Below are 13,831 nucleotides of genomic sequence, written 5' to 3' on the forward strand. Positions count from 1 at the left end.
TGTGTTTTCATTCACACAGTGGATACTTGCTGACCTATAATAGAGCCACTTAAGCATTTAATGCCTTAGCACACCTTATGCTAGTATATGCGAACCCAAAAACAAAGACAAAAAGCGCGAAGAACAAAACATGCAACACAGCCATAAGTGGTGGCATAGCCATATATATATGATTGGTTATTCTAGAAGTATACATAAAGGAGAATACCTTGCGTTTCCTGTCATCCAGAGGCTGGGTTTCAAGACCGAGGACTGTGTCAATATCATCAGCAGTAACAAGATACTTAGGTTGCGTTGCCCCTGTCAAAAACACCTTCTCATAATCTATCTATTCTCTTTTTTCCCCTCCGACATCATCAAACTATTCAAAGTAAGGCAGGAACCACTTAAACAAAATATCGAAGATAGGGAAAATACCCCCTATATAGTTCATGGATCCATCTTCCTGATGGCGTACCCACTGCAGAGAGCAGAAGAGAAAGCAAAAATTAGCATTCGAAGTCATTGCATGTAAATAGGCAATCTGAGGCGCATCAAAGCAAGATTAAAAACCATAACCAAGATTTTTAGGCTCCGTTAGTTTCTACGTAAAATATGTACCCAAAAATACAAGAATGAAATTGGAGTAAAATGTTTTACGCGAGGGAGCAGAAATAATCTAACAGATTGACTTCCTGTAAGTTAATTTACAACCCACATGACTCCAGTCCCGTGCTGGCTACCTGTCATGACTGGGAACTACACAACTTTCTAGACATGAGTGAAGTAAGCCTGACTCGAGTCTCGTTAGTTGTGAAAGTGAAAACTACTCAATCTCCTCTAAGAATTATCAAAACTGAGTCGTTGGGTGCAATGAAGGACCAACTCATCCTCATTTGGTTTGGTAGCATCAAAATTCAGATTTTCTTTTATCAGCATTTTGGTGTAAGAGCTGATGCCAAAAACTTTGGGGGAAATCAAGTTAAATTTTCATGTTCCCTCATAAATAATATTTGACGTATTCGAAACAAACGGAGCTTTAGTCACAAGAAAGAAGCGCAAGCCTGAATTCTACAAGCACCTCAAAGTTACAACTGGTGGTTCCATTAATAGAGATTCCGCATGCTTGGAGTTCCTTTCCTGGAAAAGCATCACCTGTAATTTGGAGGTCCTCTATACCAGGTAGTGGATCATCTTCTCCAGCTGGATATGGCAGTGAGTTTACTGTGTGACAAACAATATGAATGCCTAAACTAATGAACAAAAACGTTAAATAAGAAGATATTATCACCTTCAGAGTCAGACGAAGAAGGTTCTTCGAGTACTGGTGGTAAATAAGGAGAATACGAAGAGGTGGGATCATCAACTGACATTGAATAAGGAGAGTTATGTTTCTCTATGCAGTTTTTTATTTGTACCTTGTAACCAACTTCAAGAATAATATTTTCTTTTTGACATTTAACTATATAAAGAACACTAAAATATTTATAATTTTTCTTTAATGCTTCCGACGGCGCTCCTCAACTTTTATGATCATCCGCTCCCCCACCCCCGCTCCCGCTTCGTGCAACTAAGCTCAAGTCATCACATAAAATAGGATGCACATCAACCAGAAATAGGGAAGGCAATCTGGCCCCAACCCAAAAGTGACCCTTCCAACCCAAGCTTGTAGGGTTGATTTCCCACCATCTCTTTCCACTTTAAGATGGTGACAGCAAACTTTTCTTCTTACTGGTCATTCTGACAGGGGGAGACAGTAAGGTTCCCTGGGCCAATTACAATAGAAATATATCATTTGCTTCTCCAACTAGACTCCCACTTCCATGTGACATTCTGACTCTTCTCCAACCCCACCCCCCCTCTTCTTATGCTTCTGAGTTATGTTAGGCCAGTCATCATACAAAGAAGGCTCTTGTTTGATTCTAGTGAGTCTCTCCCTCCTCTTGACTTCCAGTGAGCTCTTCTCTATGTTTTCTCCAACATACATTTTCTCAGAATTATGCATATTGTAACGCTATGGTATAGTTACATTGACTATTTGGGAATTTTTTTATTATGTTCAGTTGTTTTACATGCTGCAGATCTGCATCTATGGCACGAATTTCTAATGAATTCAATCGAGCAACTCGTTCAACCTTTATGAACAATAGGTCACTTTATGTGCAAGGGCACAAATTCACAACCAGAGTCTTCTTGCCAAAAAAAAAAAAAAAATCAGCCTTTAGTGAACAAAAACAAATGCAGGGAAGAGTTAGTAGGGCAAAAGCAAGAAGTAACAATTGATCATGGACAGATCACCCATCAACGACATATTACATGGAGTGATGGACGTAAGGGGACATGGAAAACCCCTCTTCATAAGGGGCAGATGGTAACTAACAGTTAAATTCGATCAGGGAATCGGAACGACGACGGATGCAATGAAGTATAGAGTCCGAGGGAGCGGGAAGAGCTCGCAATACATGAAGAGGATTTTGTTCCCCTTTTTCTATCCACAAAGCACACATTAATGAACAGGTATTTTTTATGTGGATGAAAAGCTATAACTGACAACAACAATATTGCAAAAAGGCCAGTAACGAATGGGTAAGTCATTTCCGACTCACAACGTTTTGTTACAACCAGATGCGCAACATAATTACGTGTGTAGTTTGATACTTATCAAAAAAACTTGTACATGTCCCAACTACACTTACCACAGGTGATCTTTCTATGCCCATTGGCGAAGACTCTTACAATTTCACCCTGGAGAAAAGTAAACAAATCAATATCATAACTGCATTTGACTAGTTTTAGAAGCACTCGAAACGATATTCGACCATAACTAACATTAAGTATTCAAGCGATATGTGTTTCATTATCCAGGTGTAAAAAAAAGAGTCTAAGTAGACATATAGAATGCAGATCAAAAAAAAAAAAGTAGACATATAGAACCTTATCACCTATGGAGCACGGGTACCGGTACGCGGTACGGGTACGATACGGGTACGGGTACAGGAAACGGCAAAACCCCAAAAAAGTAGGGTACGGGTACGGCGGGGGTACGGCATATATATATATAATGTTTTTCTATTTTTTATTGCATAAAATGAAATATAAACCCATTTTACCAACAAAAAGCAAAATCAGTACAAATATGCATATCTACTGCATATCTATTAGTATTCAGAATTTCAGATACATATATACATATACATTACACATGCATACATTTGTACATATATACAAAGAGAGAGACTATTCCGATCGATAAAAAAATATACAGAGAGACGAAGAGAGAGATGGACAAAGAGAGAGAGGGGTGTTTATAAATGACAAATAAATTACACAATAAGCCCACATTTTAAAATTATTTACAAAAAAATCCCAGAAATTTTGAAAAAATTTCATTTTGGGCTAAAACGTACCCTTGCCGTACCCTTGCCGTACCAGTACCCGGTACGGGTACGAGTACGGCGACATTTTCGAAGTACCCGTGCTTCATAGCTTATCACCTATTCAGACCAACAGCATAATTATATTCTTTAGGGTGGGCCATGGCTCAACGATAAGGTTGTCCCATTGTGACCTGGGCGTCATAGGTTTGGAACACGAAAAACAGCTTCTCAACATGCGGGGGAAGCTGCAAACAGCAGCCATTTCCAGACTCCGCGGTGTGAGAGCCTCGTGCAAGCATGAAATCATTCTTTCCTCTGATTGTTTCCACCACAAAGGACTCCCCTAATAGAGCAACTCCTGATCATTCCAACCATATGCTCTTTGGTATCCACCAGGTACTCTGTAACTCCCTCCGTCCCAATTTATTGGTTGCTTTTGGGGATTCCAACTTATTTAGGGGACACAATTATTGCACTTGTCATATTTTTACTCACTTTTTACCCTCTAAATTTTTTAAAAACATAATCATTGCCTTTTTTTATTACTAGTAGCAATTAAGTTGAAAAGTAAGGGGTAAAAGAGTAAACTCAAACAACTTTTCCCCACTACTTTTGAACAAGGACAATTTTTTGGGACAACAAAAAGTGCTAAAAGGGACCAAAAATTGGAAACGGAGGGAGTAGTAAACTTTATTAGATCTCCTGCCTTTAGTACCTTGGGTCAATGTTCTAAAACAAGGAATTAATCATTAATCACTGATTACTAATTAATATGCACCGATTAATCGCTCGAAGGTGGTAAGCCGCCCAACTAGCGTCTAGAGACTTTTAGAACATTGCCTTGAGTAGTCATCGTACATTTGTAAAAATTCATTCCTAAAGAGTGTTTAATTTGCTTGTAGTTTAGGTGATAATGAGAGTTCCACGTAGGGTTTCAACATGAAGAATGTTTTATAGCTTCAACAACGGTTATTTCACTTCTTGACAAAGGTAAAAATGTGCATTATAGCATTTGCATATCGTAGAGAACATTTTATCTAGGTTAGATGGTTGGCTTTTTAATTGTTGTTTTGGCCTAAGGTGATTTAGTTGTTTGGACAATAAGCTAGCCATCCTTAGGTATTGTTTCTAGGGAAAATGACGGCCCAGGACGTGTTTTGATAATTAATACCCGCCAAGGACATGCTAAGAACATTTGTTAATGCTGAAAATGTCGTTGGCGGGTATTAATTATCAAAACACATCCTGGGCTGTCATTTTCCCTTGTTTCTACGCTTATTAACTTTTGGTAACTTGGTTTTATTCAAACATTTTAAAATCATACAACATTATTTTTAAAGCTTCCAAAAACCTCACATGCAAATACTTTTGGAATGAGTTTTGGAAACCCATGCTCATTGAAACGCATCCCTGGCGAATGGGAATGTTTCAAGGAGAAAAAATTGAGTTTCGCCTCTTCCCTTGTTCAATCCAACGCATGACATTACCAATCAAACGGACGTGCTATTTAAACTTCTTGTAGTTTTGAACCGCGTTCTCATCTGAATGTGTGTTTTCATTCACACGGTGGATACTTGCTGACCTATAATAGAGCCACTTAAGCATTTAATGCCTTAGGACACCTTATGCTAGTATATGCGAACCCAAAAACAAAGACAAAAGGTGCGAAGAACAAAACATGCAACACAGCCATAAGTGGTGGCATAGCCATATATATATGATTGGTTATTCTAGAAGTATACATAAAGGAGAATACCTTGCGTTTCCTGTCATCCAGAGGCTGGATTTCAAGACCGAGAACTGTGTCAATATCATCAGCAGTAACAAGATACTTAGGATGCGTTGCCCCTGTCAAAAGCACCTTCTCATAATCTATCTATTCTCTTTTTTCCCCTCCGACATCATCAAACTATTCAAAGTAAGGCAGGAACCACTTAAACAAAATATCGAAGATAGGGAAAATACCCTCTATATAGTCCATGGATCCATCTTCCTGATGGCGTACCCACTGCAGAGAGCAGAAGAGAAAGCAAAAATTAGCATTCGAAGTCATTGCATGTAAATAGGCAATCTGAGGCGCATCAAAGCAAGATTAAAAACCATAACCAAGATTTTTAGGCTCCGTTAGTTTCTACGTAAAATATGTACCCAAAAATACAAGAATGAAATTGGAGTAAAATGTTTTACGCGAGGGAGCAGAAACAATCTAACAGATTGACTTCCTGTAAGTTAATTTACAACCCACATGACTCCAGTCCCGTGCTGGCTACCTGTCATGACTGGGAACTACACAACTTTCTAGACATGAGTGAAGTAAGCCTGACTCGAGTCTCGTTAGTTGTGAAAGTGAAAACTACTCAATCTCCTCTAAGAATTATCAAAACTGAGTCGTTGGGTGCAATGAAGGACCAACTCATCCTCATTTGGTTTGGTAGCATCAAAATTCAGATTTTCTTTTATCAGCATTTTGGTGTAAGAGCTGATGCCAAAAACTTTGGGGGAAATCAAGTTAAATTTTCTTGTTCCCTCATAAATAATATTTGATGTATTCAAAACAAACGGAGCTTTAGTCACAAGAAAGAAGCGCAAGCCTGAATTCTAAAAGCACCTTAAAGTTGCAACTGGTGGTTCCATTAATAGAGATTCCGCATGCTTGGAGTTCCTTTCCAGGAAAAGCATCACCTGTAATTTGGAGGTCCTCTATACCAGGTAGTGGATCATCTTCTCCAGCTGGATATGGCAGTGAGTTTACTGTGTGACAAACAATATGAATGCCTAAACTAATGAACAAAAACATTAAATAAGAAGATATTATCACCTTCAGAGTCAGACGAAGAAGGTTCTTCGAGTACTGGTGGTAAATAAGGAGAATACGAAGAGGTGGGATCATCAACTGATATTGAATAAGTAGAGTTTTTGGAAACCCGATTAGCATTAGGCTCGCTCTCATTTTGCTGCCCCTCCACTTGAAGATCATCCACTTCAGTACTACTGAATGGGTCGCTAAATGTCACCTGTTTAGTGGTTGTTTCTTCAGTGTAACACGTAGAACGCAAATCACGCTGGCTAACAGAAAGCGGTGCATGTACATCTTGGGATGCAGTATTCCTAAAGCACAGGACCAGTAAGTGTACGAGTCATATGTACTACTGAAAATCAAAATCTTTAAATCATCAACACAAAAATGAAATTTACATTCCAACAAATGGATGGAAGGAGAGAGGTTCTGCGACAGATAAGAAAAATTTGCAAGTCGTTTAATACACAAACACATAAACGAAGGAAGGGGGAGAAAAGGACCAAAGCATACTTTCACTACAAGTACCACATATCTATATAAGATTGCTGTTCATTTACCACCATATCAATGCAAACCATGCATATTGTCGTACCAGGAAACTTCACTCACGTTGACCGTTTTGGTGTAGACTCCAAATTCTACCTAATTGCAAACATATCAGCTAGCTGCAGCTAGACACGGCAGGATTTGATAGGCTGTTATATCTATTTCTTCACTGACAAAAATAAGCCGATTCCTTTCCAAAGATTTCTTTGTTACAGAAAGAAAGGTTGTATCTAGACAAGAAAGCTCTAAAATATATCATAATGTCAATGTTGATTGTTGCCTCACTACTTTTATTTGATAGAACAAGAACTTCACAACCATAACTCCGCTTTGTCCCAATTATAAAGAAATCAGGTACAAGTGTATTTCCCTAGGTTCCCCTAGCTCACTATATTAAAACCCTAAATCGAGGCTAATTTAACCATGTCCTATCTTACTCCACAAAGCATCACACCTTTGCCCAGCTCCCCATTTCCTTATCACCATAGACAAAGATCCTCAACTTGGAGCATATTCATTTTCCTTGTAAGCATTTAAGTTGGTTTATCACATCTCAAACCAATGTTAATCGTTCAACACTTCAACTTCAAGTACACGTGCATCACCATTTCTTAACTTTTGCATTAGTACATTTCTTATCCTACTTCTCTGCAAGCATCACACATCATTCTCAAAATTCAAGTTGATATATAGCAACCCAATAGATGTTATTTACTTTATTTTAAAGCACAGCCATATCTAACTTTTACCTATTGCACCTGTTAAAGCTTGTCGGTCAATTATAACCTCCAAAACAAGTGCATGAGCCTGGGCGGCCTCCCCACTCATTGCCAATTGGTTTTGAGTTGGATGCTTTAACATGGTATCAAAGCTAGCTTTAGGAGGCTTTTGGACAAGACTCTCTTGATTGAAAGCCCCGTTGTTTGTGCCATAAATGCACCTTTTGGCTTTTTCGTTATGATCTCAATGTTATGCATCCTTATTTGCCACTCCACATGCGGATCAAGGGTTGCGTGTGCGGGGGAGTGTTAGAGCTTGTCCCACATTGGTTAATTAAAACCTCCAAAACTAGAATATGAGCCAAGGTAGCCTCTCCGCTCATTGACAAATGGTTTTAAGTTGGATACTTTAACAGCACCCAAGTCTCACCAATCTTTTATTCAAACGTTATTCATCATTGTTAACATTCTTGTTTAATAACCCATTTTTTCTGCAAGATTCTATGCCACACATCATAAAAGTCAATGTAGTAGGCAAATGATTGGCCAGTGAGGTAGTCACCAAGCCCTCTAGGAATGTAAGTGCGAATCTGGTATAGGGTAACCAGCAACGTGGAGGAGGTGAAGCAATGGCACTCATAGAAGAGAGTGACTAAGTCAGGCTAACCACAAAGCCTATCAAGAAGGTCTTTAAGGAGTTCAATGGTATGATGCTTAAGGAGCTCCCTAAGCATCACCCATCCACAATAGTCAGGGACCATGTGATTTAGCTAAGTGCAGGGCACTAAGCCACCAATGGGTCCTCAATTCAAGATCCTTCCAAAGGTGCAAGAGTTGAAGAGCTTACAAAGTTGATATGCACGGTTTATCAGGCCTTATGAAGCATCATATGGGGCAGATCTGCCCTTTCAAGAACGCAAATCAGGAGTCTTAGGACTCTCAACAAAATTACCATTGAGAATGAGTATCCAATTCCCCACACCACTAACTTATTAGGCCAGTCAGGAAAGTTGAGATACTTTACAAAGTTTGACTCAAGGTCGAGTTAGTGCCAACCACCAAGTTCAAATCACGGAGGGGAATAACCTGAAGAAGACACTATGGTTGGCTATCACTTACCAATTGTCCTAGAAGCGCCAGAATCCTACGTTGTTGGGAAAGGGGACAAATAATGCATATTAAACACTCCAATAATACCACTAGTATACTACTATTTATCCTTTCCATAATTCAATGGCAACATCTTCTTTGAGAATTTCTTCTTTTGAAGGTCTCCATATTTTTTGCCGAGCAAAAAAAAAGGTCTCCATATTTTCAGGCATATCCACTATTTTGTTCTTATCTACAAGAAGCATAAGCACAGGCTTTGTTTACTGTAATAGAAACTTGATCATAATGGAAACATCAAGATCAGAAATCGACTCAACATAGCCTTACCCCCCCAACTGTATGGCCGGCTATGACCTTCGATCTAACCACAAGTTACCTTGTCTTTTTCCTTACTTCCACAACCCTCACTAATGTCGCCAGTCTCTACTTTCTCTAAATTCACACTCTATCTAGATCATGTCGTATTCCTCAATAGTGAAGCCGTTAGCTCTTTAGATGCACAAAGAAAAATCGTTTTAAATTATCCCCAAGGATATCTCCATTAGATCGTAGCTCTACCTCCTCAAAGTATGCTCGTTCCCAAACGGAAGAATGACTTGATCGTTGGTGTTGCAAAAGACCAACGGAAGCCAAGGAGGGAGCACGACAAGGGCTTGACCCTCATCCACATATGAAGCAAATGTTTCCTTGATCTCAAAGATGAACCAACGGAGACAAGGCATAGTGGATAATGGCGTTGTTACTAACATTTTTCTCCATTCCTGTCAGTATTTTCAATATTTTAGGGATTACTAAATGGTCCCATTATAAGCTCAAAAAATGCAGGTCAAACTCTCCAACCCTTTACCTCACATGCAATCCTGTATTAGATAACAAACATCCAAACACAAAAATGAAGTGAAATGAAGCTGGGAACCTGTGCGTTGGATAAAAATAACAGCAAAACAAATGCATAGAGAAAAGGTAGACTCCAACCGATATCCTTCCACAATGAGTGAAGAATGACTGTATGAATCATTGTTTTCATCTGGTTCTCGAGTCATGTCCTTTGATTGTCCCTTTAAGGAACCATCGTCCTTCCTGAACCTCAACCACCCATCCATTAGTAGAAATGCCTTGCTGATTATACCCTCTGTTCCTCCTTTCTGTTGTGATACTAATGTGAGCTCGAGGCTGCCCAACACTTCAGCCATCGTTGGCCGAGATTTTCGACCTTTATGCAAACATTTGCTAGCAAGTTGAACAAAAGACTTCAGAGAACGCGGTGCTATTTGTCCACTGAGGGAGGGATCAATTACTACATCAAGTTTTCCCTTTTTGATGCAATGTTCAGCCCATTCAACTAAACCAATTTGCTCCTCAACCAGTCTAGTATCCACGGGTGGCCTCCCACATAGCACTTCCAATAATACCACACCAAAGGCATACACATCAGATTTCGTGGTTAGTCTCTGGGTTAGGAAATATTCTGGATCAAAATACCCGAACGTCCCTTTCACATCTGTGCTAACATGGGTTATTGAATGACTTATAGTCCCTTTTGACAACCCGAAATCACAAATCTTAGCTACCCAATTACCGTTCAATAGAATATTTGTGGTCTTCACATCACGGTGTATGAAACTTTGATTGGTACCAGCATGAAGGTAGTTTAGTCCGCGGGCAGCACCAATACAAATTTTGAGCCTTTGCTCCCACGTGAGAGGGGAAACACTCATACTACTTAGCTTATAAAGATTATTGGCAAGGGTCCCTCCATCTATATATTCGTAAACAAGGATCATCTCCAAAAGTTCATTGCAGTAGCCGATCAATGAAACAAGATTATTATGCCGGAGCTTTGAAAGCATCTTGATCTCTGTCCAAAACTCTCCCGCGCCTTGCTTGGATTCAGCATTCAACCGTTTTAAAGCAACAATTTCAGTACAATTATTGTCATTATTAATCAAGCCTCTATATACTTTACCGAACCCCCCGTTCCCAATGACTAATGCATCATCAAAGTTGTTAGTGGCTGTTAGTACCTCATCAAGCGAAAAGAGACGACAAAATCTATCTGATTGAACTGCACCACTACGGGTTGCGTTGTACGAGACTTCCGCTTGAGCTGCCATGATAGTACATAACAGCCCCTTTGGCTGCCCAGGTGAGAAAGGGAAAGAAAGGGGAGTGGTCTCCCTTATTAGTGAGAGAAGAAAAGAAAGGGGTGTGGTTTCTCACCAACCCATCCAAATACACGTGAGAAATCAAACTCTAACTCCCATCTCCGGCGGCGACTGGTCTCTTCTCCGGAGCGTCTCTTCTCCGGCGACCTGCAACTCCCCTCTATCTTCTCCGGCGACCGCACAGCAACTGGTCTGACGACGAAAAGACGCCGTCGTAGCCCGCACGCGCTGCCAGAAGTTGCCTCTCTCTTCTCCTTTCTCACTGAATCGCGCCAAGTGGCGAGAAACAAAAACGGGCTTTGAGGGCCTCTCGTCTCCCGCCCTTCCTCACCCTCTCTGAGCTCTCTGCCTTGTGGATCATCCAATCGGAGGAGAGATTGAGTTCTCCCTCCTTCCCCTTTCTTTTCTTCCGAAATCGTTCAATCCAAACGAGCTGTGGCGATGGTATTTAGGAGCCCTCTCACCGAAGTTGAGGGTGATAAGTGGAGAGAGGGAAAGAGAGGGGGAGGGAGAGAATACTTACGAAATTGACAAGGGAATGGTCAAGAAATTGATGAGGTTCAACGTGAGGAGGTCAACTAGAAGTGGCTGTGACCGGCCCCCTCCACCTTCACGCGGTTTGCAAGTTGACTTTAGGCTCTGTTTGGAATTTATGGAAAAGATAGAAAAATTAAAAAAAATATCTTTTTATTGTTTGGTTTGAATTGTTTGGTTTGAAGAGAAAAAAGGAAGAAAATAAGAATTTAAGTATAGTGAATAGTAAATTTTTCCTTTTATTTTTCTCTCATTTTCCTTCTCTTTTATTTTCCTTTCTTTTCCTTTCCTTTCCCTAGGTTCCAAACAGAGCCTTTAATCAAATCAATTGATGATTTGGAAAGCCACATCAAAAAAAACTTTATTATTTATACAATAATTCAAGCATAACTTATTACATACATGTGTGCTCCATACACACTATTATATATGGGTTCTACATGTATATGAAAATTTGTGTAAAATATTGTATTTGATTATTGTATAAATAGCATTGTTCAAAAAACTTAACTAATTCTTGACGTCCACCATCACAATTTGGTCCACCGAAAAAAAAAATTAGGTTATCCTAGAACAGAATCAATTCCTATTTCTGCCTTTGCCGGTGTAGTGACTTGCTGTGTTTGTTTTAGATGCATTGTATAAGTTGTGACTGATATGTGTGATTGCCTGATTGGGTCCTCCTACGTTTTGTGTTCCCTCTGTTGGGTAGGTGACCGTTGTGTTTCAGACCCACTGTGTTTTTTGGTTGCGGCCGTGGTGGCTTTTGGTTCTCTCTCCGGCATCCAGGTGTAAGATGTTAGGATTATCCGTTGGGCAGTGGTTTTTTGCGTCTCTGGTGAGGTCCCCGGCTCGTAGTCGTGGGTAATGATCTCTGTGCCGTTCTTTTTTCTTATGCACGCATGCATGCACATTAGTATCTTTTCTCTCTTAACATCCGTCGCTTCGCACCGGCCCCGCAGTAGAAGTGGGAGAATCAGTCCTCGCGACAGGAGTTTTCCCCCAACAAGGTTTGATTTTGAGTATAAAAAAAAGATAAGAACTGAAGATGCTCTAAAACGGAAATTAACCTACTAACTTAGCAATCAAAAAACCTTTCAAAACTGGACTTAAGGTAAGAACTGGGGATGCTCTAAAATAGAATTAACCTAGCTACTAACCTAACAATCAAAAATCCTTCCAAAACTGGACTTATGTTATTTCACTCTTACGAATTTGAATAATTAGAGAACCTAGAGGGGTTGACGTAGGGGTTAAGGCCTGTGATTTGGTTGTTTTCTCCCTCTTAAGATCTTAGGTTCAAAACTTCTTAGGTGCTATCAACTCATTTGCTCCAACTTTAAGTGGGACATCCTTTAGTGGACGGTGAATTTATGATTCCCCAATATTAACTGAGCTGTGCGTGAGCTGAACCCGAAAACTTCCTTAGAAAATTGAATAATTAGACGTTGGTGTGTAGTCTCTCCACGTCAATTGGCTAGAGGCCAATTCCCTCTCCTTTCGCTTCACTTTCCCAGGAACTCGACCAGTGCAACGACTTCAACTGTAAGCCAATTGGTTTCTTGAGTCAAATTTTCTAGTTTCCTTAATTGGTACTTCCACGTGCATTCAGACTGCATGTGAAAGAGAGTATTAGACTTAATCTCATATCGCTCATCTAAGCTATCCAAATTTAGTTAATAAATTCTAGAGGTTACTCTACCTATAGCAAATTGGTTTTAGGTTGGAACTTTCTAAGAAATTTAACATGGTATCAAATTTAGGTATTGGGTGGCCTCACCTCTCGTGGGAAAGTCCATGTCATCTCTGTCACTCGAGTCAATTGCTCAGCTCCTGGTCTCCTTGTCTGTTACCTCCACGTGCATCCGTGCTACACGTGAGGGGGAGTGTTAACTTGTCCCACAGTGCTCATTTAAGCTATTCAAGCTTGGTTAATAAAATTTAGAGGCTACTCCACTTATTGCCAATTAATTTTAGATTGAAACCTTCCAAAAAAATCTTACATGGGGATTCACAATTCCATTTCTCCGCTTCAACCTTTCTTCTTCCCATTAATGTTGCACCCTGTTTGGCCTAGTCTCTATTTCTGGTCCGTAATTTGGATCATTTCAGTATTACCATTGTTTTGCATTCTGGATCAACCATGAACGTTTTGGATTTTGTGAGAGTTTTTTGAGGTAATGAGTAGAGAAAGATAGGGAAATGTGAATAATAATTGGAAAAAAATATTGGAAATTGTGCGCAAAGAGAAAAGTTTGGATTTAAAGTCCCAAAACGAACATGGTTAAGTCTGGAGGAAGAAAGTTTATTGGTTTTGCTATCAATTCTTATGGAACTAATCCGTAGGGGACTTTTCGTTAAATTTCACTCTCCACCAATGGACACTTGGATTGGGTCCTCAGGGATTAATCAATGTGCGTGTGACTTGCCGGATTATCAAAAGAAATACGTATAATAAGGAAAGCATACGTAGAGTAGGATGGCATGTGATGGCTTGTGAATAGAGTACTTTTATGAGATCAATAATGTGGGTATTCCCAAAGCTACCAATTGGCAATTTGTACATGAGTTTCTGCTCATCACTCCGGCGAAGAGGGCACG

General features: G+C 39.8%; 1 protein-coding gene across 1 annotated transcript in view; it reads right to left on the bottom strand.

Annotated features, from left to right (window-relative positions):
• Positions 1–11,285, bottom strand: part of LOC131319709 (receptor-like kinase LIP2) — a 36,314-nt gene extending 25,029 nt beyond the window's left edge. The window contains exons 1-9 of the mRNA XM_058350134.1: positions 9,507–11,285; positions 6,175–6,464; positions 5,965–6,086; positions 5,322–5,364; positions 5,113–5,204; positions 2,676–2,724; positions 1,061–1,203; positions 418–460; positions 209–300 (exon numbers count right to left, since the gene is read on the bottom strand). Of these exons, the coding sequence (XP_058206117.1) occupies positions 209–300; positions 418–460; positions 1,061–1,203; positions 2,676–2,724; positions 5,113–5,204; positions 5,322–5,364; positions 5,965–6,086; positions 6,175–6,464; positions 9,507–10,645 (2,013 nt within the window). The 5' untranslated portion in view covers positions 10,646–11,285. The remainder of the gene's footprint in view (positions 1–208; positions 301–417; positions 461–1,060; positions 1,204–2,675; positions 2,725–5,112; positions 5,205–5,321; positions 5,365–5,964; positions 6,087–6,174; positions 6,465–9,506) is intronic.
• Between the last annotated feature and the right edge of the window lie 2,546 nt (positions 11,286–13,831).

Source organism: Rhododendron vialii, chromosome 1a (genome assembly GCF_030253575.1).
Source record: "Rhododendron vialii isolate Sample 1 chromosome 1a, ASM3025357v1".
In the NCBI taxonomy this organism is placed as follows: Eukaryota; Viridiplantae; Streptophyta; class Magnoliopsida; order Ericales; family Ericaceae; genus Rhododendron; species Rhododendron vialii.